The sequence below is a fragment of the Sceloporus undulatus genome, chromosome 4, assembly GCF_019175285.1.
Source record: "Sceloporus undulatus isolate JIND9_A2432 ecotype Alabama chromosome 4, SceUnd_v1.1, whole genome shotgun sequence".
NCBI lineage: Eukaryota > Metazoa > Chordata > Lepidosauria > Squamata > Phrynosomatidae > Sceloporus > Sceloporus undulatus.
The window spans coordinates 56,328,092-56,352,296 of NC_056525.1; the positions used below are offsets into that span (position 1 = coordinate 56,328,092).

Here is a 24,205-nt window from a genome sequence, read left to right on the forward strand (position 1 = left end):
AACATTCCCTCCCCCCACCCATGCAGATGAATTTTCCCAAACAAAGTTCTGAAATACAAATAGTGTTGAAAGTTTGTACAGAAATGTTCATATTCTAGTGGACCAAGGAGAAATGATTGTTTATACATTTATATATGAAAATATGGACATCCCTGGTATACTCCCCAGGGTTTTGAAAAGCTATTTTTAGAACACATGGGTATTCTGGGAGTTGTACTATGAAAGTACAAATTGTGTTTAAGGTTGAAATCTTAAACATATTTTATGTAGTCCCACCAATGCATAGGATTCTACCAAGCTTAGGAGTGCACTGTAAGGAGGTAAAATAGTTGGCATATGCTGTAAGCCAACATTTATGGAGGCACTTGCTTGAAACATCTTTAGTTGCCTATTAATTTTTCATGATGTTTGCATTCATAGTTTACCTTACATGATTATTAAATAAGTCACTCATTGCATACAGTCTGAGGTTAAGAAATTTACAAATAGTGCATTTTAAAAAATAGACATTACAAACCAATACAGGAATGGAAAAAAAGGAGTGCTAATTTTAGTAGTTTCTTAAACCTGATTTTAGTAGTTCATGTATTAGTATCAAGAAATCCATACTTTGCATCTGCATATTTGAATACACAAGCCCTCTGAATGAAATTGCTTGATAGCATATCTCATTTTATGCATTTCTGTAATGAACAAAGAACACCTCACATTTAGGAGAAGCTAGGGTTCAGTCAAAGAACTCAAGACTGTTGTGGCCAATCCCATCTCCCATGTGCTTGTATCAGTATGAAACATTATTTGTACATGCATTTGTCACATTTATTCAGACATATCCCAAACATACATGCTGGGATCCAAAGTGCAATGGACAGTCTTACTCTAATCTGTTGGTGTTTGTATGTGTAGAGAGGGCATAGCTTTCAAATTCCCATTTATGGCCTGTTACAGACAGCCAAAATAAAGCTGCTTCGAGTCACTTTGGAGGTATGGTATTTCAATGATGCATGAGTCCTAAGAGTCTGGAAGCTTCACCAAAGCTGCATTCCAGTCCTTAGGAGTGGAGCGTGGCTTTGGTGCGGCCTTTGGACTCTTAGGATGCATGTATCATTGAAATACCATAACTCCAAAGTGACTCGAAGCAGCTTTATTTTGGCTGTCTGTAACAGGCCAAAGTGTCCTTTGAAAACCTCCAGCAAGGTCAGAGCCTTCTGGGGTGCTTCTTCTTCCTGGGCAGAAGGGGCTGGCTGGCTTGATAGAATAGGCAGATGGACAGGCAGATGGGGGAGAGAAAGGTGCATGGAACCTAGCTTTAATGTCTGAAGCATTTAGTAGGTTTATATGAGTTTCACACAATGCATAAAATGTCTCTTCACCTCCAGGTTTACAACTGCTGTTCCTTTTCTAACAGTTGATGGAAGTAAGACTTAGCAACCAAAACTAATGTGGTTTGATATCTTACAATTACTGAAAAAAAAATATTTCACTATTGAAAATTCACAATACAGATATTTAAGACATGTCAATACAACATTGCCTTTCAGTGTGGAAATACTAAGTATATGAAAAGGTATATGATAAACTGTTGGCTTTATGATTTACACATACCATCGGAATCATAGAACTGGAAGAGACCTCAAGGGCCCTCCAGTCCAACCCCCTGCCACAGAAGTTAACTGGCAGTCTTATGCTTTTTAGAAGGAGTTCACATTCATCCACAAATTAATGTGCACATATAACACAATTTTATTTCCTTTTTCTGAAGACCTGTTTCTCATCCAGCATAAGCTACTTCTGAAATGTAGTGGGGTACACCTTAGAATCAACACCTAATTCTGATATGATCTGCATACATGAAACAAAGGTTCTAATAAACCATTAAATCACTGAACATTTTTATTTCTAGAAAATAAAAATATAAGAGCAAATACATGTCACCCAGATAGCTAAGCAGTGCATTCATTCTGGGCTTGAGAAAAGTATTCAGAGAAAGGAAACACAGAACAGTGTTTTAACATACAGCTTTTTCATTCACACAGCTTCTATACTTGAACATGAACATGGCTGGAATTGCAAATGCACCAAAATATAATGGTACAGTACAGCCCTATATTTATTTCCTCATAATGAATGCATCTCTGGGCAACACAAAAAGATATCACATTTGACCAGTGCCTTGGGCTGCATTTGAGCAACAAGCTTGTCAGCATTTGGACTCCCAAGGAACAGATCAGAAAGGGCTGAAAACATAGTTTCATTAGTATGCAGCCACCCAGTGAAATGCCATTCTTGTTCTTGCAAACAAGCTAGTAAAATACTACTGTTAGGTGGATATGTAATTTGTTGATTCACCAAACCCAAAGGGTGCTTACCAAGGGCTCCTCCTCATCTTGGAGACAAGTGACTAGTAGGGAAACACAGGGTTCTGTCTTGGCCCCGGTGCTTTTCAACATCTTTATCAATGACTTGGATTATGAAATAGAGGGCATGCTTATCAAATTTGCAGATGACACCAAATTAGGAGAGATAGTCAATACCCCAGAGGGCAAGATCAGAATTCAATATGTCCTTAACAGATTAGACAGATGGGCCAAAGGTAACAAAATGAATTTCAGCAGGGAGACATGTAAGGTACTACACTTTGGTAGAAAAAAAATGAAATGAAGATATAGGATGGGGAATACCTGACTTTACCAGTACATGTGAAAAGGATCTGGGAGTCATAGTAGAACAAAAGTTAAACATGAGTCAACAATGTGATGCAGCAACTAAGGTGGGATACAGACCGCTCCAAAGGGCGGTCTGCCGCCGCCCTAGTTTGCTGCCCCAGTTTGCTGCGCGAGGTAGCTGCAGCGTACAAACCGCTCCCTCGCACAGCAAAAAGAACATGCAAAAAGTGGGTTGTTTTTGTGGTGCCGTTGTGATGCCGCAAGACGCCAATGGTGCACTTGCGGCGTAATAAAGGTGCTGAGATGTGTGGATGCTAGGCGTCCTTCACATCAAAATAGTGGCACCCGTATGTACATGGCGCTGCCATTTTGACACCCTCGTCACATGCGAGGGGCATCTGAAAGCACTGCCCCTCGCGCGTGACAACGGTGCCCAATAGGGCCCGTCTAGCGAGCGCCAATAAAAGCCAATATAATAGTAGAGGGCATCAATAGATTGTAGTATCTAGACTGAGGAAAGTAATAGTACCATTCTATTCTGCCTTGGTCAGACCTCACCTGGAATCCTGTGTCCCATTCTGGGCACCACAATTAAAAAAGGATGTTGACAAATGGGAGCGTGTCCAGAGAAAAGTGACCAAAATAATTAAAGGTCTGGAAACCCTGCTCTATGAGGAGTGGCTTAGGGAGCTGGGTATGTTCAGCATGGAGAAGAGAAGGTTAACATGTGGCAGAATAACCATGTTTAAATATTTGAAAGGGTATCATATTGAAGATGGAGCAAGCTTGTTTTCTACTGCTCCAGAGACTAGGACATGGAGCAATAGATTCCACCTACTGGAAAACAGATTACAATTGGGCCATCATAGGCAATACATTACTGACCATCCAGCATTGCACTGTATATGACAGTAGGCACACATAATACTTTAGACTTGAGTGAATACTGTCTACCAAGAGTTCTGCATGTGTGCATGAGGCTTTACAGTTTTATGAAGATCCACAGCAGCACAAACAATGGAAAACCCCATCAAAATGGCCTAGGCTGGCTCTTTCCTCTTTATCTTTCCACCAGTAAACAAAGACCTTTTTAATCAAGCAGGTCTTTGTCATGCAATCTGATCTGTTTTTCTCACTGGTTGGGTATTTATTTTTCTTTAACTGGTACATTTTTAAATTGTGCTTTAATTTTTATATATTTAACCATTTTATGTATTTGTACAATTTTATTGTGAGATGTCTTAATTCTTGGTGGGAGAAAGCTAGAATATAAAACAAATGAATACCTAAAGAATAAGAGGATATATCCAATGATATCCATCCGTCAGTGTAATGGATGCTTTTCGTAGAACAAATTTCTGTTCCTAAAATCCCCTTGGGCTCCTCCCAAATCTACTCTGGAATATTTAGAGAACCTCTTTAGTAGATATGGGGTCATATATAGAAAGGCCACTGAGCAGAAAAGGCAAAAGGACTTGAAGTGCATGCATGGAATTGGATCAGAGTTGCTGCAAATATTAGTAGTCTCCTTGGTTTAGTAAAAGGCACACCCATTTTATTATTCTTGTGCTTGTACTTGGAATGTGTTTGTGAATTGTTTTTATTTTTAAAAGTAGATGGACAAAATCACTGGGAATCACTCCCAAGAGCTCATATACTTACTACTGAGCCATATGCAAAACATGTTATAGACAATGTGGTATACCGTTAGAGTGCTGGACTGAGACTTGAAACAACCAGGTTTCTAGTCCCTGCTGAGCTAAAAAACTCATTGGCTGACCTTGGGTCACTCACTTTCTTTCAGCTGACATTCCTCATAAGGTTGTTGCTGCGCTGAAAAAGTGCAGAATGCCACCTTGAACTCACTTGAGGAAAGGCAGCAAATAATTGTAGTTAATTGATAAATACATAAATAAATATAGATGCATAAATAAATGTTAATATCTACATGTACAAAGTACGGGATGATTGCTTAAGCTTGCACATGACTGCAGCTTCAGAAAAATAGCTGCTTTACCTTCAGTTATACAAATAAATAAAAGTTTAATATATCTTCTACAATCACACTATTTCAGGGTTATCATTAGAGAGCCCTAAAAGGCACATTGCCCTCTACTTTGAAACACAATCATCTAGGAAACAAATTCATTCATGAAAATCCTCATTACAAACTAAAAAATTAAGAGATATTCCTTTTAAAAGTTCAAGTGAATATTTGTGGATATGTGGCACTTCAAGTTAATTCCTCCATGAGTATGTAAAGAAGAACTGCAATCTTTGGGAGAAACAGCAATGCATTGACAGATTAGTAGAAAAGAGACATCTAAAAGGTGCTAGAAAACAATTCATTGAACACAATGTTTTGAGGAAAACAGAGGGGAAATCCAGTTTATTAATGCATATCAGTGCCTCCTTTGTAGCTTTCTGGAACACTAAATTACAAGGGAAAGTTGACGGCTTACATGGCCGGCATCCATAGTTTTTTGTGGGTTTTTCGGGCTATGTGGCCATGTTCTAGAAGAGTTTGTTTCTGGTGTTTCGCTGAAAATGCCAGCCACAGATGCTGACGAAACAGGCCACATAGCCTGAAAAACACAAAAAAAATTATACAAAGAAAAGATTGAGGTCCACGAGTGGGTTGTACTAATAACAGTACCATTTTCTTTCTTTTCTATTTGTTTAAGGCTTTCCCCCCTAAACGCAGTAGAAAGATGGAGTGAAAAGCGGGGAGGTGGAAGAAAAAAAGCTAGGGAACCAAGACAAAGACTATAATATCCTTATCTATCTGTAGACCCTGTATTGTGGGTTGCTATTGAAGATGAATTTTAAACTTGATAAAATTAAAGACATCTGCCCTAGATTAATCAAATCTAGATCAACACCTTCTGACGTGCTGTCAAATATGACAATCAGTCCAAATAATACCCTATGATGCAAACAGTCCTGCAACTTTACTATGGACCTGAACAGACAGGCCAAAATAATCCTGCTTTGGGTCTCTTTGGAGGTATGCTCTTTAAATGACACACACATCCTAAGAGGTCAGAAGCCACACCAAAGCCACACTTCAGCCCTAAGGACTGAAGACCAGCTTTGGTGCAACTTCTGGCCTCTTAAGATGTGTGTGTCATTTAAAGAGCATATACCTCCAAAGAGACTCAAAGCAGTTTTATTTTGGTCTGTCTGTTTGGGCCCGAAATAACTCTTAAAGGATCTTTAGTATAAGCTAATAGTGCACATGAAGGTAAACCCAGTACCATAAATGTCTTCCCTTTCTTTTAGTATAAAATTAGGCTAAGACCAAATGTAGTCTGGCAATAGGGCTCTGTGTAGCTCCACACTGATATCTTACATATCAAGTTTGTAAACAGCAGCCCGTCTCTTTCTCTATCCTCCAGCAACTTGATCAGATTTATCAGGGAGCAGATGAGTGGAAGTTCGTAAGTGTAGCTATCATTAAATTTAAAATATGGCAATTATAAGAAGGTTTAAACAATATTCTTGCAGAAACACAGGAAAGTATTCCCAAGACAATTAGAGACAAAAGTGGAACATTCCAAGCAAGTAATAAATCACCTTATGCAGGTGAATCATTTGCTGATTCTTGTCAGAATGTTCCCATTGAGGGAAAGTGCAGGAACAGTACCAAATTTCTCTCCAGGCACTGAATCAAATATCCCTCCATTTCTCAACAGCTAACAAATATTTATCAAAAATATTTCTTTGTTTCAACACTATCAAATCATACCCATGAGCAAAAAGTGGCCACAGTTTCTAAGAAAACTAAATTTCATAAATACCGAAAGAACAGCAATTCCTATAGGTTTTACAGTGGGAGTGTCACTATTACCAATACATGCAGGGTAGAATATCACCTCACAAATATACAACACAGAAAAATCACACACAAAACTCAACTCACTTGACAGGAATAGTTATCACTGATTTAAAAACAACAACAGATTCATACATACTAGTACAGATCAGGGTCACAAATTAAAATGGAAAAATCTGATTGTTTGAGCAATGCAGAAGGAAGTGCAAACTAGCATCATTGGAAAACCATGCAAAAGGAAGGACATAGAACAGAGTGGTCACTGTCTACACAAGGCTTCAGCAAATGCATCTCTTATGGAACAATCTCACTTGGTGGTGGAGACAGATAGGAGAGCTTCACAAATGAGTGAGCAGTCTGTTTTCTCCCTGTAGAGAGGGGGATAACAGAACCATGACATACCTTCTCACACTATAGTGTGGGGGGGAAAAAGCTACACAATGTTTCCCAGTTATTGCTGTTCATCTAAGAACTCTGTCAGTGTCTACTAATTTGTGTGTCAAAATAGGTATTAGGTATTAGTGTCAATTGTCTTTGAGCAATAACTGTGCATCTTCCAATGCAGCTTTTTATGGAACTCACCATTAATATGTAAATCTATCAATAAATTCAGGCTCAAGAGGTTACTGAAGGGAGACATTATTTCCTTATGAGACATACCAGAAATATTCAGGGGGGGGGATGAATAAAAAAATTAAGGAGGGATTTTAGAATATATTTTTTTTAGGATGATGAATAAAAAATGTTTATGACAAGGTGTTCATATATTTACTCCCAGAAAATTATATATAAAACTATGCAACAGGGAGACTTTAATGTGAGACAATGCACAGTATCTGAAACCACTGCAGTTCCTGATCTTGGTTTTCTTTTCTCAGTTCTTTTTATGGGATTGAATATTTTATAATTGCTTGACAGCTTTGGAGGACTATGGGAGACAAAATCAATTTTCTTTGTTAAACTACTATTAATGGCTTCTTCTTTTTAAATTGGCTTTTGCCTCATCCTAATAAAGCAGCAAAACCAAAGAGCTTTTTAACAAGAACCTCTACCTCCAGTAACTGCATTTGTAAAATAAATAAATATTATTATTATCATTCTGCCTTTTTCCCAAATTGGGATTCAAAATGGCTAACAACAATTAAAAATAAATAATTTATTAAGCTGGTAACTGTTGCCTCAGTGAAAGGTATTTTTAATATAACAAACATAACTTTTATGCCAAACAAAATTATATAATTGTATCCTATTATGTATATAATATATTTTATGTTCCTAAAGTAATAATATTCAATTTGCAAAGGATGCTAATATCATAATTTTCCATTTTAATTTAAATATCTGTTTCCTTCTCAAAAGCCTCAACTTTAAAATTCATTGACATTTTACATCCCTAAGCAAGACTGCTGAAAAATAGAATTTATATTTGATCATTTATTGTCGCACTTGACATATGTTGCTTGCTGGAAAAGTGTTAGTAATAACAAATCACTATTGGTCCATGGATATATTTCACCTAATGTTAGGAGCCCTGGTGGCACAGTGGTTAAATGCCTGTACTGCAGCCACTCACTCACAAACCACAAGGTTCAATACCAGCCAAGGGCTGAACTCGGGCTAGTATCCTTCTAAAGTCACTAAAATAAGTACCCAGCTTGTGGGGAGCTTTTAATTAGCTTACATTTTGTAAAACGTTTAGGGAGTGCTTAAGTGCACTGATAAAGTAGTATAGAAATGTACTTGCTATTAAATGGACTTTTAATCTGCAGGAGTATTATTTTGCTACTTTCTCTTCATGTACACTGTTCTTCAGTCATCAAATAATGTCTTGGTGAATGCCTAATCATCAAAAACATACAACATCACATGCAAGCTGTTCTCAATGATACTCACAGGCAAGCACTTCCAACTTGAAGCTGCAAAGGAAAAAATAGCACAGAAAAACTCAAGCTGCAGTTCAATGAAGGTATAAAAAAGGAGAAGAGCATGTGGAAAAAGAATGAAAGCAATCCTCACAAACAAGGAGACCTAATTGACTTCACTCTACAAAGACGCAAACCAGTGACTGTTAAATGTTAAACAGCACCTGGCCTGGCATATTTACACACACAATACTTTTTCAAGCCAACAGAAATGGCCTCTTCAAAGTAAGCTCTCATTTGAATATTTTGATCAATACACCAAAGAGACACATGGGAGTTTTAGAGTGAACTATTTGCTGGATCCAAGGCCTGATAACCCACCCTTTTAAAAACACTTATGATGCTTTAGAAAAGCTCTGGTAAGCAGAACAAGATTTCAGCACTATCTTTACTTTGCAAAGTCTTTCCCATTGTTCCATGTATCTGCCACTGTCAAAGGTTTTCCTGCAATATTACAGCAATTTAACAGAATAATATTGACCTTGGCATTTCAGTCTTTTTGCAGTCTGAGAGCTGTATCTTGCCCTAGTAGAGACCACTATTTGAAATTGATCTGGTAACTCTGCTTTAGAATGTGAATTGGAATGGATAGAAAGGGAGAAGGGGAGTGAAACCCAAAAGGAGGCAAAGTAGCAGCAATGTTAGCAAAACAGGGCCTCTCCCATTTGGTGGAAATTCCCAGTTTAAAGGATAGATGCAGCATACTGTGTGACTGCAAACTACAACAAATGGCTGCAAATTTTGTGTAGAAAGTATGGCCCGGTACACACTGCCAGTTTGCGGCAGCCTGGGGTCGTAGTTCATGGCGGTGGAATGGATGCGCAGCCCCATCTCCATGACGTCACTTGTGCTCCCCGACCAAACGCTGGCGCACCAAAGAGATGTCACTGTGCTGCTGGAGGTGTCTATGCAGCCCTATCAGCAGCACAAAAAGGAGCTCTGAAACGGAGCTCCTTTTCACTGTGCACATTGTTCCCATGGCAACCAAACGGCTGCGGGAACAATGCCAAGGAGAAAGGGGCCAGGTGGCCCCTTTCTCCCATGGCTATGGCTATCCATGTGTCCAGGGGCATGAAGCCTCAAGGACAGCCTTTTCCGCGCCACGGAGAAGCAGAATTTTGCCAGCAAGGCTGCCCTAGCCCCAATCCAGAGCGAAAAGGGGTGGGTGTAGGCCGCCCCAAAGGGGTGGTCTGTACTGCACCTTAGTGTGTATTTTGTGTAACAAACATGTATCTAAAAAGAGCTGCATTACATCAGACCAAAGCCTATAGTTCAGCATTGATTTCACAATAGCCAAGCAGTTCCCAACAACATGCTTACAAGAGGGCATGAAAGAGGGCACAAAGGCACTCTACCGCCTGTATTCTCTAATCACTGGTACTGAGAGTCATTTTGATATATGTCTGCTTTGTTTGTTGTTGCTGTGTACCTTCAAGTGTTTTCTAACTTATGAGGACCCTAAGGCAACCCTATTGTGGGGTTTTCATGGCAAGATTTGTTCAGAGGGGGTTTGCCATTGCCTTCCCCAGAGGCTGAGGGCATGTGACTTGCCCAAGATCACCCAGTGGGTTTCATGACTGAGCTGGGAATAGAACCCTGGTCTCTTAAGTCATAGTCCAATGCTCAAAACATTACACCATGCTGGCTCTTTGTCTACTTGCCAGTGACATAATAGTATCATGTAACAATTGTTAACTAGATGTCATTGATATGAAAGAATGCTGTCCAAACCTATGTAAATACAGCTTACTGAGCCCATGTACTCAGTGATAAACTTTTATCGATATGCCAATTTCTCTATAAAATATCATTTTCTTTCTACCATCCATAATCTAAGAGGTTTTATTTTGGGGTTAGGAATACGCTTTTTGTAATACAAAAGAAGTGCTGTGCAGCATCTTTGAAAACTCATTATTTCTGAATGTCAAATTACAATAGTTTTTTTTAAAAAAACCTTGGACTCGAATCTCCAAAAGGAAAACAGTCAGAGCATGAAGCCATTTGAAATGTACAGTAGTGCAGCAAATTCTTCAGTAAAGATCCAAAGGACTCCACAATGAGTTTTTTACACCAAAGTTTTCCAGTCTGCTTCTCCCTTGAAAAATCATAACGAAAAGCTACCAGACCTTTCATAGTGGCATTAGGTCTACAGCTGGAAAAAGGAGCTGTGCCATTTTTCAAAATTTTGAATGGAGAGAGAAGGTTAGGATAGAGGAATTACCACCTGAATACTTTCTTGCAGCTTCTGTTGGTCAGCCCCATCTTGAGCCTCCAGGAACAGCAGCGACCCTGCTGGACTGAGAGGCTTGCTCCCAACACTGTAATTGCGAGGACGCTTTACTGTGTCCGGACTGGCTAATGGTGTGAAGCTGTTCCTTCTCATCCTTACAGGGTTTTGGCTCTTTGGAAGGTTGCTCTGATTAAAAATGGAGGATAGTGTAAGGAGTGAGAAACTAAGCCAAACAAGTTTTGTATCAAAATTAGTACCCTGGAGTATTTGAGATGCCCAGCTTATATAAACCATACTAGTCATAAGTCTAATGGACATGGAACGTGTTTATTCAGACAAATAACGTTTTTGATCTTTTATACACTTCACTTAAGCACACAGCCATCAGTATACGTATGTCTCTTCTTATCAGGCCCAGTTTACATATTACTAGGCCATCAGTTCTTTCCTGTGGTGGAGTGGGGTCATATTCTCCTTCCCTTCTGCAGGAAATAGACTATAAGAAAAGTCATACTGGATCAAACAGAAGCCCATCTAGTCTTGCATTCTGTTTCCACAGTGTCAAATCAGTGGTTGCTGGAAAGCTCAAAAATAGGACATTAGATACACGGGGCACCCTAACAATGGTACTATACATACATGACTAGTATTCATTGATAGCCTCATCTTCCACCAATTTGTTCACCACCACCCTCTTTAAAGCCATCATGTTTATGTGTATATGCACATACCTGTCCACCATTGGCAGTGGCTCAGTAGTGTACAAAAAGTACCTACAGTGGTATTCAGTGGGAACAGTGGCTAACAGGGACCACTTCTTAAACATAACAGGGAAAGTGTCCCCTTGTAGTGAGGAACCTTTTAGAACAGAATGTCAGGCTGAGATGGACAGGGGAACTAGCAAAAATCAGGTAGCTCACATTGCACAAGCTGCACTAGATACTACTTAAGCCTACATCTCCAAGTGAGCTCCAGGAAATTCAGTAACTAATACTGAACACAGACTAGATCCTTTCCAGGCCTCTCCAAAAGTCTATTATTAGGACCATCAGGACCCATGGTTAACAGATCAGTATACTGAATATTAAAGGATGCAACAGGTATTTCATAGATGGTGAAAATTCACTTTCCACTACATGCGATGAGAGCCTCCAGGTCATGGCAGGAGGACTCCTATGAGGCCCTACATTTTCCCTAAACATCCTAGGCCTGTTTCTAGCCCTAAGAGGGATTGTCTTGGCTGAAAACAGAGGCTTTTATATGTTTGCCCAAACAACTAAATAAAATGAACATGTGTGCTGAGAAGCAGCCCCATCAAAAATTTTATTTCTCTTCATTTAGGTGGAAAGATGAAAGGATGGAAGCCCACTAGTTTCCACAGGAAAGCATGTAAAATTAATTAATTCTCAGTTTTTATTATTCCTTGAACTACAGTCGGCCCTTCTTATACATGGATTTTTTATACACGGATTCAAGCATACACGGTTTGAAAATGTTCCAAAAAAGTATAAAGTTACCTTGATTTTCCATTTTTTATAAGGGACACCATTTTGCTATGCCATTACATTTAATGGGACTTGAGCATACACGGATTTTGTTATACACTGGGGATCTTGGAACCAAACCCCAGCGTATAACAAGGGTCCACTGTATAACGCTATACTGAATAGAGGCCTTGCTGTAGTCTTGCCTGGCTTAAAATAAACCCTTGTTGCCCTTCTAGACTGTGAACTGTTCATGTTTATCTTTTACATGCCAGTTTAACCATGCATACAGGATTATTACAGATATCATTTAATAAAGCATTTCAAAAACTTTATTTTCCTTTATGAAAAAGCAGCTTCTAATTAAAAACTTCCAAAAATGTCAAAGATAACAAAACCATCAGTGCTCATCATTACTCCACTCCCATATTTTCGTTGTTACTGAAATTTGCAAACATAGTTGATACATAGTATATCTACTTTTAAAAACCAGCAATATAGTTATTGAGAAACAAACAAAGAAAAGCATAGGGTAAGATGTTTCTGAAAAATTATTACAGAATGCTACAGGAAAACAATTCCTTAAGTTCTAATAGGCCTGCATGGATATTGTTTCAGACTCAAAGACTCTATAAAATGCAGAATAAATTGATCCTTCAGAGATCATAAAACTTCAGTTATTTTTCTTAAATAAACTCCAGTTCTTTGACTTGGGGTGGGGCAACTGGGCTGCAAAGTCTATTCTGACTACAATAGCAGAAAGGGAAGTTTGTGCTGCTGTAAGTAAACCAGCATCCTTTGCTTTATGAATGCACTACAGCTCCTTCAGAGTCATTCTGCACTGCAGACTTATCCCTAATTGCAGGGTTGTACCAACACAATTCTGAATCCTTCTCCTGCTCTGGGCACAATACTCAATGTCAGCACTATGATTTAGGTTGCATCCACACCCCAGAAATAAGTCAGTTAACTGCCATGGCCCAATGCTATGGAATTCTGGGAATTGTAGTTTTGTGAGACATTTAGCCTTCCTTGTCAGAGAGCTCTGGTGCCACAACAAACTACAGTTCCCAGAATTCCATACCACTGAGCCAGGGCAGTTAAAGTGGTGTCAAATTGGATTATTTCTGCAGTGCAGATGCCATGGTTCCATACTATGGAAACCTCGGGTTTGAAATTGGTAAAATTTTAAGTAGTCCTCCCTAAACTTCAACTTGCAGGATTCCACAGGGATCAGTTAACATGGCAACAGAACTGGAATCAAAGTACCATGACAGTGTCATGTGAAAGGGCCCCAAGCTATTTGCATGGTACTGTTCGGACAGTCAGGAAAAATTGACAAAAAAGAGGTAACAATGCAGTAAGTTTTCCTTGTACAGGTCACTATACTATTCATTTCAAGTGGCAGCAATATCAATGTTGTGACTAAGGTCCAAAACACACTGCAGAAATAAGCCAGTTTGAAATTACTTTAACTGCCCTGACTCAATGATAGGGGATTCTGAGAACTGTAGTTTTGTGAGACATTTAGCCTTCTCTGTCAGAGAGCTCTGGCGCCATAATAAACTACAATTCCCAGGATTCCCTAGCATTGAGCCATTGCAGTTAAAGTTATTTCAAACTGGATTATTTCTGCAGTGTGTTTTGGACCTCAGTCCGACTCTCCTAGGCTTCCCAGGCCATAATTTTTTTCATAAGGAGTGTTTTCATTTTTGATAAATCCAGCAGCCTAGCGAGATCTCAAATTAATACCAGGGGCTGACTAGAGTTATCCATATACATCAAGTGTGGTTTAAATAGAATAAGGGGATGTTCCCACGAAACCCCACGTTCTGAATCGAATCCAAGGAGTGGCGTTCATATTAGGATCCGATTTAAACCTAGAATGGTTCTAGAGCAACCCGCAATCGTCCCCACTACAAATCGAATCGTCGAGCGGGATAAAAATTTAAATCGAATTTTCCTCATTTAACACGTGTTAAAAAAACACTAGGGTCCGACCTACGTTTTTCCATTGATTCGAGTTAGGAACCGGAGTATTTAAATAGGAACGACAGCCTTTGAATCGGGTTGGATGGATGGGAGGAGCGGACTGCGGTGGGGGCTGTCCTTGGGGGAGTTGCCCTTTCTGTCCCCATCCGTCGTGGCTGTCGCCATTTTTTCTTCCCTCACCCCTTTGTTCGCTGTGGCCTTTCAATAAGAGATAGGGATTATTTTTATTTTTTATTTTAATGGTTTACAGGCGCTTAATCTCTTCAGCGCTTTAAGCGCCTGAAGTCCCGGCTGCTCAAGCGCCTGCAAGGACTACAAGGCTTCTCCCGGTGGATTGCAACCTCACCTCTGTGTGGGGAGAGCCCATTTCTAACGGAGGAGAGGCAGGAAGGGAAGCCTCCTCTCAAAGAGGCATTCCCTGCCTGCTTGGGCTCTGATCTTGCCCAGGCAGGGAAGGGAAGGCTCCTCGCGAGGAGGCATCTGATCTCGCCCAGACAGGGAAGGGCTCTGATCAATGGGGGGGGGGGGAATAGAGCCTTTCTCCCTCTCTTTCTCAAACGGAATCTGCCTTCTCCTCCAACCCTGGAAAGAGAATCTTTGGGAAGAGTGCTCCCTCCCTGCTTTGCCAGAAGCCTCCCCCATTGATCTCTGGGCTCTGTGAAGGGATTCTGCCTGGCTGTCTTGGGAGACATGAAGAGGGGATGCTGCCCTGGAAAACCTATCCCATAGTTCCTCTGGAAAGAGCTTGGGTTTCCTACTAAATTCGGAGGGAAAATGTATATAAGGCTGACAGCGCTTATGATGTTTGATCGTTTAAGCGCCTTGATTGGTTCATTAAAAAAAAACCGCCAAAAATACATCATTTCACAAACGGTCAATGAAATGGAAACGCTGACGAAAGTTAAATCGCTTCCAAATAATCCGGGTTAACGTTACGTCATTCTGACGTACTACACTGGTACCCCGGGATACGAATGCGCCGCCTTACGAAATTTCCGGGTTACGAAAAAAATCCATTCAAAAAAACTGTTCCGGGTTACGAAGGTTATTTCGGGTTACGAAAAATTTTTTGGTGCTTTTCGGCGCTATTTCGCACGAAATCGCGGCTTTTCCCCATTAGCGCCTATGGCTTTTTCGGCTTACGAAGTATTCCGGGTTACGAAAGCGGCGGCGGAACGAATTAATTTCGTAACCCGGGGTACCCCTGTATTGATTGACAGCTCCAAATAAGGTATGGAAGAGAAGAATCGCTTTATTTAAACACCGATTTCATGCCAAGTAGGAACGCTTGCAGGTAAAAACTTCGATTTAAATAACCAGATGGGAACGAAGAATAACGCGTTTCGGAACGCGAGATAACACCAGGGTTATTTTGAATCGGTTTTATTAAAAACGTTGTATTTTAAATCGTTTCAAATATTAAGTGGGAACACCCCCTAAGAAAGGCAGAGTGTTGTGTGTGTACTTCATACAGGGAGAATGCTTGTTGAAGGCTTTCTTACAGTGCAGAGAGAGGGAAAAAGCAGTAAAAAGAAATATTTTTTACTAACTTCAAAGGTTAGCCCCAATTAGAGAAGTTCCATTCAATTAATGACATTAATGTGTTGACTTACCATATTCTTATTGATTCAGTGGGTTGATTGTTGTTGGGACTAACAATTGGAAGCCAGCCAATGTAATAAAAGTGAACATCCTGGCTGTTTTAGGTTTATTTGGTTTTTTCACTTAACAGCATAAATGGAATGAAACAAACTATTAATATTCATATATTTCCTGCAATTTATAGCCTTAGAAACAGAAAATTTCAATTGGGCATATATGTATGTATGTATGTGAGTGTGTGTGTGTATATATATATGGTACAACATATTGTTAACCATTGGACCTTGCTATATTTTGCTGTGTGATTATTTATTATTTATTTATTAGAGTACTAATAACTGGCCCTTCAGACCTAAATGCTATCAGAGTGGCTTACAATTATTATTTTTAATTAGACTGAGCAACTCAGCTATAGCAAAGAGGATTCACTACCCAAATGTTAAAAGTGGGTTTGATTTGTAAGTGAACCATTTTAATACACTCAGCTTCCAGCAATCTCATCTTTCCTGCAAACCAAGGAACCAAAAATACTGGCATCTACCCATGGCCATGCATCGTATCTCCTCTTTCTATCAGAATCCTCTTCTATATAGGCTGCCATTTTGGCACTTTGATGAAACAACGTATACACATTTTCCATGTGACAACATACTGATATGCATAACAGGCATTTTTGTAGGCCGCTTGAACTTAGAGGTCATATCTCAGTTTCTTAACATAGTAAACATATTGGCATATATGAATTTGTGCTCATCCAGTACTTGAACCCCTTGGAGGTAATCATGTCTCCTATTAAATGATCACTCGTGTATCTGTGGTTGAAGTGAGATTTTACTGCTCCCTTTCGCATCACAGATTTCTGAGCTAGCTGGGTTAATGTTTTTCTCAGCTTCTGGCAGTACAGATAGGGAAGGTAAAGGTTATTCACAAGATGTATGTTAGTAATTAGCAAATGTTTGCCTGTATTCACCATGTGGTTCTCAGACTGAGAGATAACATAATTAGTTCCTAAGAACAAAAACATGTGACTTGGTGACAGAGTTTATAACAGCTGTGGCCTTCCCATTGCTGAAGCCAAGCTCACAGAGTGCATCTGCTGATTTTTTTTGTTTGTTTCTCTAATGCCATTAAAAATACACTTTAAAGATCTAAAACATACCAACAGAAGATGAGAAAGTCCAAGGCTAATATTTCCCAAGACACACTAACATGATTATGTCTTTTTACATAAAAGCATAAAAACAAAGAATGTGATGTTCATTACTACTAAGTTCAAATTACCTGAAATCTATTTTTAAAAAAAAAAAGAAAGAAAAGAACTTGTTTATCATACAACTACTTCCAAATTCCAGTCTGAGAACATAGCTATGACTTCTTCAAAAGCACGTTACAAAAAGAAATCTCGTTTTTATCAATTTTGGGGAAGGCTGAGTGTGCCAGAAAAAAATTCTTGAGTAAACATTCCATCTGCATTAACTTAAGAACTTTTCATTTATTTCTAGGGTTTTTATACAAAATATTACAGTAGTGATGGGAATGCATGGCCTTCTAGACAAGTCCCATCATCCATCACAATTGTTTTGCTGTCTAGGGCTGCTGGAAGTGGCAGTCCAACAGCATCTGGAAGACTGTGCAGTCTTCAACTTTGCCTTACAATGTGACCTGTAACTTAATGAAGTCAAAGCACTTGGTTCTAATTTAATGAAGTAAACAGGATTTGAAATGAAAATTTAAATTCAGGTACTTCAGCTTAACACAGTCCTGGATGGAGCTCCAGTTTTAGCAGCATGTAAAACAGAAGACATGGGCCAGGAGTTGTGTATAGTACATACCATTGTGGATGGCTTGTCTCGGTGTGTATCTACAGCTTCAACATTCAGGGAAATCATTTCTAATTTGCAGCCTTCACAAATTTGAAAATACAACATACTTTAAAATTATGCATTGTTGCAAGGGAAGTACTATAATTTTATTCAATACTGTAACCAAAAAGCAACATTTGCCAAGAAAACAAACACTTCGCAAAGTGAAGTTGAAGGCTTTTATGGCCAGCATCCATAGTTTTTTGTGGGTTTTTTGGGCTATGTGGCCATGTTCTAAAAGAGTTTAATCCTGACCAAACGCAGTGTGCAAACACAAATCAAAGACGAGAGACACTGCAGACTGAGTCAGCTGGAAAAATCAGCAGTAGCAGAACACATTATAAACCATCCTGGGCATAAAATACTGTTTGATAACACTGAAATTCTGGACCATGCTGACAACTATCAGGTTATAGTGCATACAGAAGACATTAAAATCCATAAACTTCTATATGATTTAGAGTGGAAAGAGGAAATCCTAAATGTGAACAAAGTCTGGCTACCAGTCCTGAAAAATATCAAAATGAAGACTCAACAAATGCAAACGAGAAACTACACAAGGTCAGGGGCTTTCCCAGCAGACAATGAACACCAATTAGCAGATACTAATCCTCTTTGCATATCCTCCCACCCTAAGGCCCTGCCATCAACAACAGAACAATATACAGATTAACATGGAAATAATTCCTGCCTACCCAGGGTCATTTTGGCCTGTTACAGACAGCCAAAATAAAGCTGCTTCGAGTCACAGTGGAGGTATGGTGTTTCAATGATGCATGCATCCTAAGAGAAGCCACACCAAAGCCAACGCTCCAGGGCTGGAGCGTGGCTTTGGTGTGAACTTCGGGACTCTTAGGATGCAGCATCATGAAACACCATACCTCCACTGTGACTCGAAGCAGCTTTATTTTGGCTGTCTGTAACAGCCATAGTATATACATATCCACCTCTCTTCTATGCCAACATTCTCTGAAGATGCCAGCCACAGATGCTGGTGAAACATCAGGAATAAACTCTTCTAGAACATGGCCACATAGCCCAAAAACACACAAAAACACACAAAAAACCTCAAAGTATCAATTTCAAAACTGAAATAGGAAATTGTCTATACTAAAGTTAGACAGACAAAGAAAAGGCAGGGGCCCACTATAATTACTAAGGCTTCTCCAAAATATTTGACTTATTTTTTATCATAAGAAATGCTTCAACAAGATAAAGCAAGTTACACTTCCAAATTTATAAATATTTACAAATTTACCAAGTTTCAGGTAAATTGCCAGTCAGATCTCTACAAAGTTACAAGGGACTAGACCCTATTAAACTGAATGGAATTTTCTTCTGAAACACAGGACTGTACTCTAAACAGTGTTTTCCTAGATCTGAAACAGAAAATCTAGCTGCACCCATATTTCAAGTCTTAAGCTAGACAGCATCCTAACCATTAGGTCACTGATTCCTCTCTCTTTTGTTCCCAACAATTCATATCTAATCATAGATTTTAAAAAAATTACCATAAGCAACTGGTGTGAGTTTCAAGATAGTATGAAGTGGGCACCTCAGGTAGGGTAGCTCATCTAGAAGAAAACAAATAGGAATTAGAGACAAGAAATACCAGGCATGGTCTAAAGTGCTGTTTATTTTGTCCAACTCTCTCTGTTGCCTCAATTCAAGAGAAACTGTAATTGTGATCTTTTGTGAATGAACTCACTCTAAAGAAAACATTCAGAAAATGTGTTTACTAACTGAAGTGCATAAGGAAGTTATCAGCTGCATCCAGTATAGTGCATTCTTGCATTGTGTGTGCTATTATTTATTATATATAAATTAAAATATCAATGTGCTATATCAAAGTCAACAAACAAAGCCAAAACTTGACACAGGCCCAGTACACACCGAAAGGGCGTGACATCCTGGCGGCGATAGTAGGGCTCGGGAGCACCCACCAACCGCACACTCCAGAGCTCTACTACATGTGGGCAACGCCATTACTGAGTGGCACCGCCCACACGGGGGCCATATGGATGACATGTGGGCATTTCAGTGCCCACACGTTTCTGATAGAAAGCGGCATCATAAGGGCTGCAATGTAGCCCTTATGACACCGCAAAAAAGAAGCCACTCTAGGCTCTAGGTGGCTTCTTTTTTACTGCGTAGCTGCACCGTGTGATTTGGATACTGTAGCGCAGCTGCAGAGTACAAAGGGCCGGCATTTCCCTGCTGGTCTGTACCGTGCCTTAGTCACTGTCCATGGACTTATTAACTCATGTAGCATTTATTGTTTGATGTTATATAGTATGTTGTCCTTCTGATGAATAGCATAGAATCCAAGATGCTGAGCACTGCAGCATTCATGAAGCATACATAGCCACAGTAAAAATAGAAATTAACAAAGGTTTTATATAAATGTATGTAAGACTAATTTAATCCTTGATCTCCATTTTGTAGTGTCCTCTTACAATACGTATTCATACTACAATAATGTACTTGCATATCTATTCTAAACTTAAACAGAGGCTGGATGGCCATCTGTCGGGGATGCTTTGATTGAGAGTTCCTGCGTGGCAGGGGGGTTGGATTGGATGGCTCTTGTGGTCTCTTCCAACTCTACGATTCTATGATGCTATTCCCTTCATGCATAAAGATCACATACTCTAGGTTCAGAAGTAAACTGTAAGGAGAGTTCTCTGTGTGTGTACATAGAGAGATTTCTGGTGGCACTGAGGTAGAGACACACTGTATCCTTATTCTGGATACAGTTGCTAATATATTACATGTCATTTGGCTCTTTGTTATTCCATACAATGATTTTCCCTGTTTCAGTAAAGATGTTCAAAGGACTTGGTTTCTCACCTGCACTTTTATCCAGGAAATAGGCCAGTAAGCATCTCATAACTGCCTGGTGAGAGATAACTAGGACATTGCCCTGACGTTCCAGCTCCATAATCACAGGTTCCAAGCGCTGGACCAAGTCTTGATAGGACTAGAAAACAAAAGGAACATTAATAAGGAAAAACAGAGGCATTTATCAGATTTCACACTCTGAAACAGCAGGTTTCAAACTGCTAATAATTCAAAGAACACGTTCTGAATATGTTATTATTATGTTTTTAATTTCTTTTATATTCAGTATAGCTCTAAAGGTCTTTATAATACTGTATTTAACAGCTGTTGCTACAAAATACTATCTATCCTTTTAAACCTATGAAATAAGAGTCACTGTGCATTATTAACTGATTATAAAACCTCCTCACTTCTCCTCCAGGGTAGCGATAAAGGTATTTGTCTTGGTCTCGAAGTGCAAATTCTTCTGGATATTTTCTTTGAATCTCTTCATATGTCATTTCTTCACATACTCCCTGGAAAAATGGAAATTAATTCCCAAAGATTAAAAGAGAAATAGATGTGCACTCCGAAATGTGACATTTATCAAGCTTTGCTAGGTACAATCTATAGAAATGAGTGGAATTAATTGAAAGAAATTATAGAAACTTTAATTTCAGAAAGTGAGGGGCGGCTTATAGTATAACACTGAATTGCAGGCACGAGTAATGTGCATAGGACTGCAGTTATGATTTTGGAGTAGGCATCTCTCAATTCTTTGGATTTGAATAAACATGTGAATAATTATAGCACAAAATTTTGAAATTAAGGCCAGTAAATATAGGGCCACTCCTTTTTCAGCTGGCAAAAAGGTGGATTGGGCCATGACAGCATGGGGTTGCCATGGCCCCAATTCAGTTTTATCAAGGGAGGTATGTTTTGCCCCATAGTTAGTGTGCTATATTTTATTTATTTATTTAATGTCACCTTTCTCCCAGAGTGGGACCCATGGCAGCTCACAAATAATTAGCTCTAATTAGCTCAGTTCTTGTAAATTCTTGAAGTAAGGATATATTTTTAAAAATTATAATAAAAGCATTATATCCTTATAGCAAAAAATAAAAATAAAATCCAGGTATATCTCATTTAACAAAGCGTCTGACAAAAAAGTTCCTTTTGACAAAGTTTTTTTTAGACCCACCTACTCCTTTCCTTTTTTCTCCTTGTTCTCTGTTTAGTTATAATTTTCTTCAGAAGCATCAACAGTGGGAACATTGTGAAGGAGGGCTAGAGAAACACAGACTTTTGGTGTCAAGTTGCAGTAGTGTGTGTACAGTAAACAATGCACTAAAGCTTGAGCTAGGAAAGAACAGGATTCTACTGTATCAAATTCTGTGTATGCCTGCTTATAACAGGCAAGGTAAACAGTAGCAGCCTCCTGAAATCTAAACTGAGTATGTGTGAACAGCAAAACAGGCAAAAAAAGGGTAAATTCTGCTCACTAGCTACCCTCAACATATTTACAAAGCACAGATGTATATGAGAAAAGTGGAGGCTGGTGAAAGGGGAAAAAACCCATCCATGAATGCCTTCTAAAAGCTTTGACCACTCTATATATTTTTGTCTATGTATGCAACACCGACTTAGTTGTTTAATTTCACATGGACATATTGTTATTTTTTTGATAAAATGTCTGCTGAAATATGTTGAATTGCTCTTTTTTGTGGTGTAGGAACCTATCCTTGTTCTGTCCATATTATTTCTGACTCTGGTATCAAATTTCCTGTTAATGAATTAATAGGCACACATCTACTTCATGAAATGAGATATAACTGTATTTGGAACCACAATTTTCCTAACCACTCTGAGACCAGTGATTGGCCTTTTACTCACAGCATCAATCTCATTCAATATCTTCCATTGTTCATATGGTACCCCCAGAGCCTCTGCTGTCTGGATTGTTCTCTTCAGTTGGCTAGTCCAAACCTTCAGATCCACTATCTCCTGCTCTTTGATGTACTTTTTCAGTGCTTGAGCAAACTGGAAAGAAATTCAGTACAACTGAGAAGTTAGAGCAATTTTTATTCTGAAGATGAAAACACTAGCCTAAGATTGATATACAGTAACTCTGATTGTCAGGCTATGATAACATAGCACAGACAGACTTTGATACAGAATTCAGAGAGCAAAACCTCTTCCAAAACAATGAACAAAACCAAAAATTTTATTACACAATTTGTCATATTTTTTGTGGCCTATCCAACTGATGTCCCTCTGTTGATTGAAGTCTTTTTGATCCAGCATAGAAAAAGCTAGGCAACATTTGGAGACTTCTCCTCTTCCCTGTATGTTTCAGTTGTGGCCTCTGCTCTTTATCTCAATTGAAACTGAGGGCTTATCTACACTTTTTAAAAAATTCTCACCCAAATTGGCTGTGATCAGGACACATGGCACACTGGCCAATTTGCGCCATGTGCAGAGGTTTTAGGCACCTGAGGGCTTATTTTGCAGATAATTAGGGGAAAGAATAGATTTTCTTGGAAAATCCAGATGTGTAGTAAGTGTAACCAGCAAATTTACACTGTGCTTTGTGGGCGGGATGCTAGGACCATTCCCACCGGGAAATGACAAGTCCCTAGGAGACATCTGGGAGGTTTGAGCAGTGCCATCACTATATATTTTTTATAAAATGGAGCTGCATTTGTGCACATAACTGCATATAAGTATATCTGATTGCCTGATATATTTTATCTGCAATCTTCCATATTTGCACCTCTGCGAAAATACATATGTGCACATTCTTGATGGACAGGAAAAGAATAAATAATGGAAAGCAGCTATGGTTGTGTGGTTCAGAAGCTCTCCATTTCATATGAACACAACCTCTGGATAGAGGAATGTGTGGCCCTTAACTCAAATTTACTGCAAACAGCCTCAATGTCACTTTTAATAGTATAGAAAAGCCTTGGAGTCACTGTGAATCTGGAAAATCCAGGTCACCTTGGATTTTACTGTATATTTTGATAAGCCCCGAATGTCAGAAGGCTATAAAAGCCTCAACCTTTCTATTACACAAAGGCAGTAGCAAATCTTATACAACAGTATCATACCTGCTTTCCTCTTGTTGACAGGCCTGAATCCCCACCAATCTTGCTAACAAGGTTGCACTCACTTTCACCATGTCTACAAAGATAGATGGTACGTGGCTGAACGTGAATATTCATGAGGTAATAGACTATTTTGCTTTGGATGTAATCCTGGACACGGTTGACAAGAAAGCGTTGCCCTACGTTGATCACTTTAATGAAAGAATGATCTCTGGAATTAAGCAAACACCAGAAACATTTGGTATCATCACAGCATGACACTATAATTCAAGAGTGTTGAATTAGTAAAAATATTTTGCCATGTATCTGTTTTACAGTCCTAAAGTTCTTGGAACTTGAGATAAAGGATCTACTTGCACACAAAGCATTAAGCCAACTTCTCTGACTATGCCCTGTTGTGTCCCCAGCCAAACTTCCCCATCCATCCATCTCAGGATATCCTGATCAAAATTCCAATCACTGTTTTTTTACACTAAAATTAAAGCCATCAACCAGTCTGGAACCACACTCAATTTCTGGGAAAATACATTCAGCCTTTGTTACCTGGCGAGATGGCCCAATGCTTGGAGTTAGTTTTTAGGTATAAATATAGTTCCAAAATTGAATCTCTGCAGATGCAGCTGGCATGCGACCTCTGTGTATGTTCTGTGTCTCCCTCAGACCTTCCAGTCTCAGCCATTCCATT

The 24,205-nt window shown here is 39.2% G+C and overlaps 1 protein-coding gene across 9 annotated transcripts in view; it reads right to left on the bottom strand.

Annotated features, from left to right (window-relative positions):
• PFKFB2 (6-phosphofructo-2-kinase/fructose-2,6-biphosphatase 2) overlaps positions 1 to 24,205 on the bottom strand; it is a 44,723-nt gene that overhangs the window by 1,791 nt on the left and 18,727 nt on the right. For 4 of the 9 annotated variants that reach the window (XM_042465063.1, XM_042465062.1, XM_042465066.1 and 1 more), the window contains exons 8-16: positions 23,524 to 23,731; positions 22,307 to 22,453; positions 20,845 to 20,949; positions 20,444 to 20,573; positions 19,105 to 19,167; positions 17,564 to 17,634; positions 10,648 to 10,839; positions 8,395 to 8,417; positions 4,461 to 4,531 (exon numbers count right to left, since the gene is read on the bottom strand). In XM_042465063.1, the coding sequence (XP_042320997.1) occupies positions 4,461 to 4,531; positions 8,395 to 8,417; positions 10,648 to 10,839; positions 17,564 to 17,634; positions 19,105 to 19,167; positions 20,444 to 20,573; positions 20,845 to 20,949; positions 22,307 to 22,453; positions 23,524 to 23,731 (1,010 nt within the window). Of the gene's footprint in view, positions 1 to 4,446; positions 4,532 to 5,813; positions 6,870 to 8,394; positions 8,418 to 10,647; positions 10,840 to 17,563; positions 17,635 to 19,104; positions 19,168 to 20,443; positions 20,574 to 20,844; positions 20,950 to 22,306; positions 22,454 to 23,523; positions 23,732 to 24,205 lie in introns of those variants that run through there. The other 5 variants (XM_042465064.1, XM_042465072.1, XM_042465067.1 and 2 more) reach the window with 5 other exon arrangements.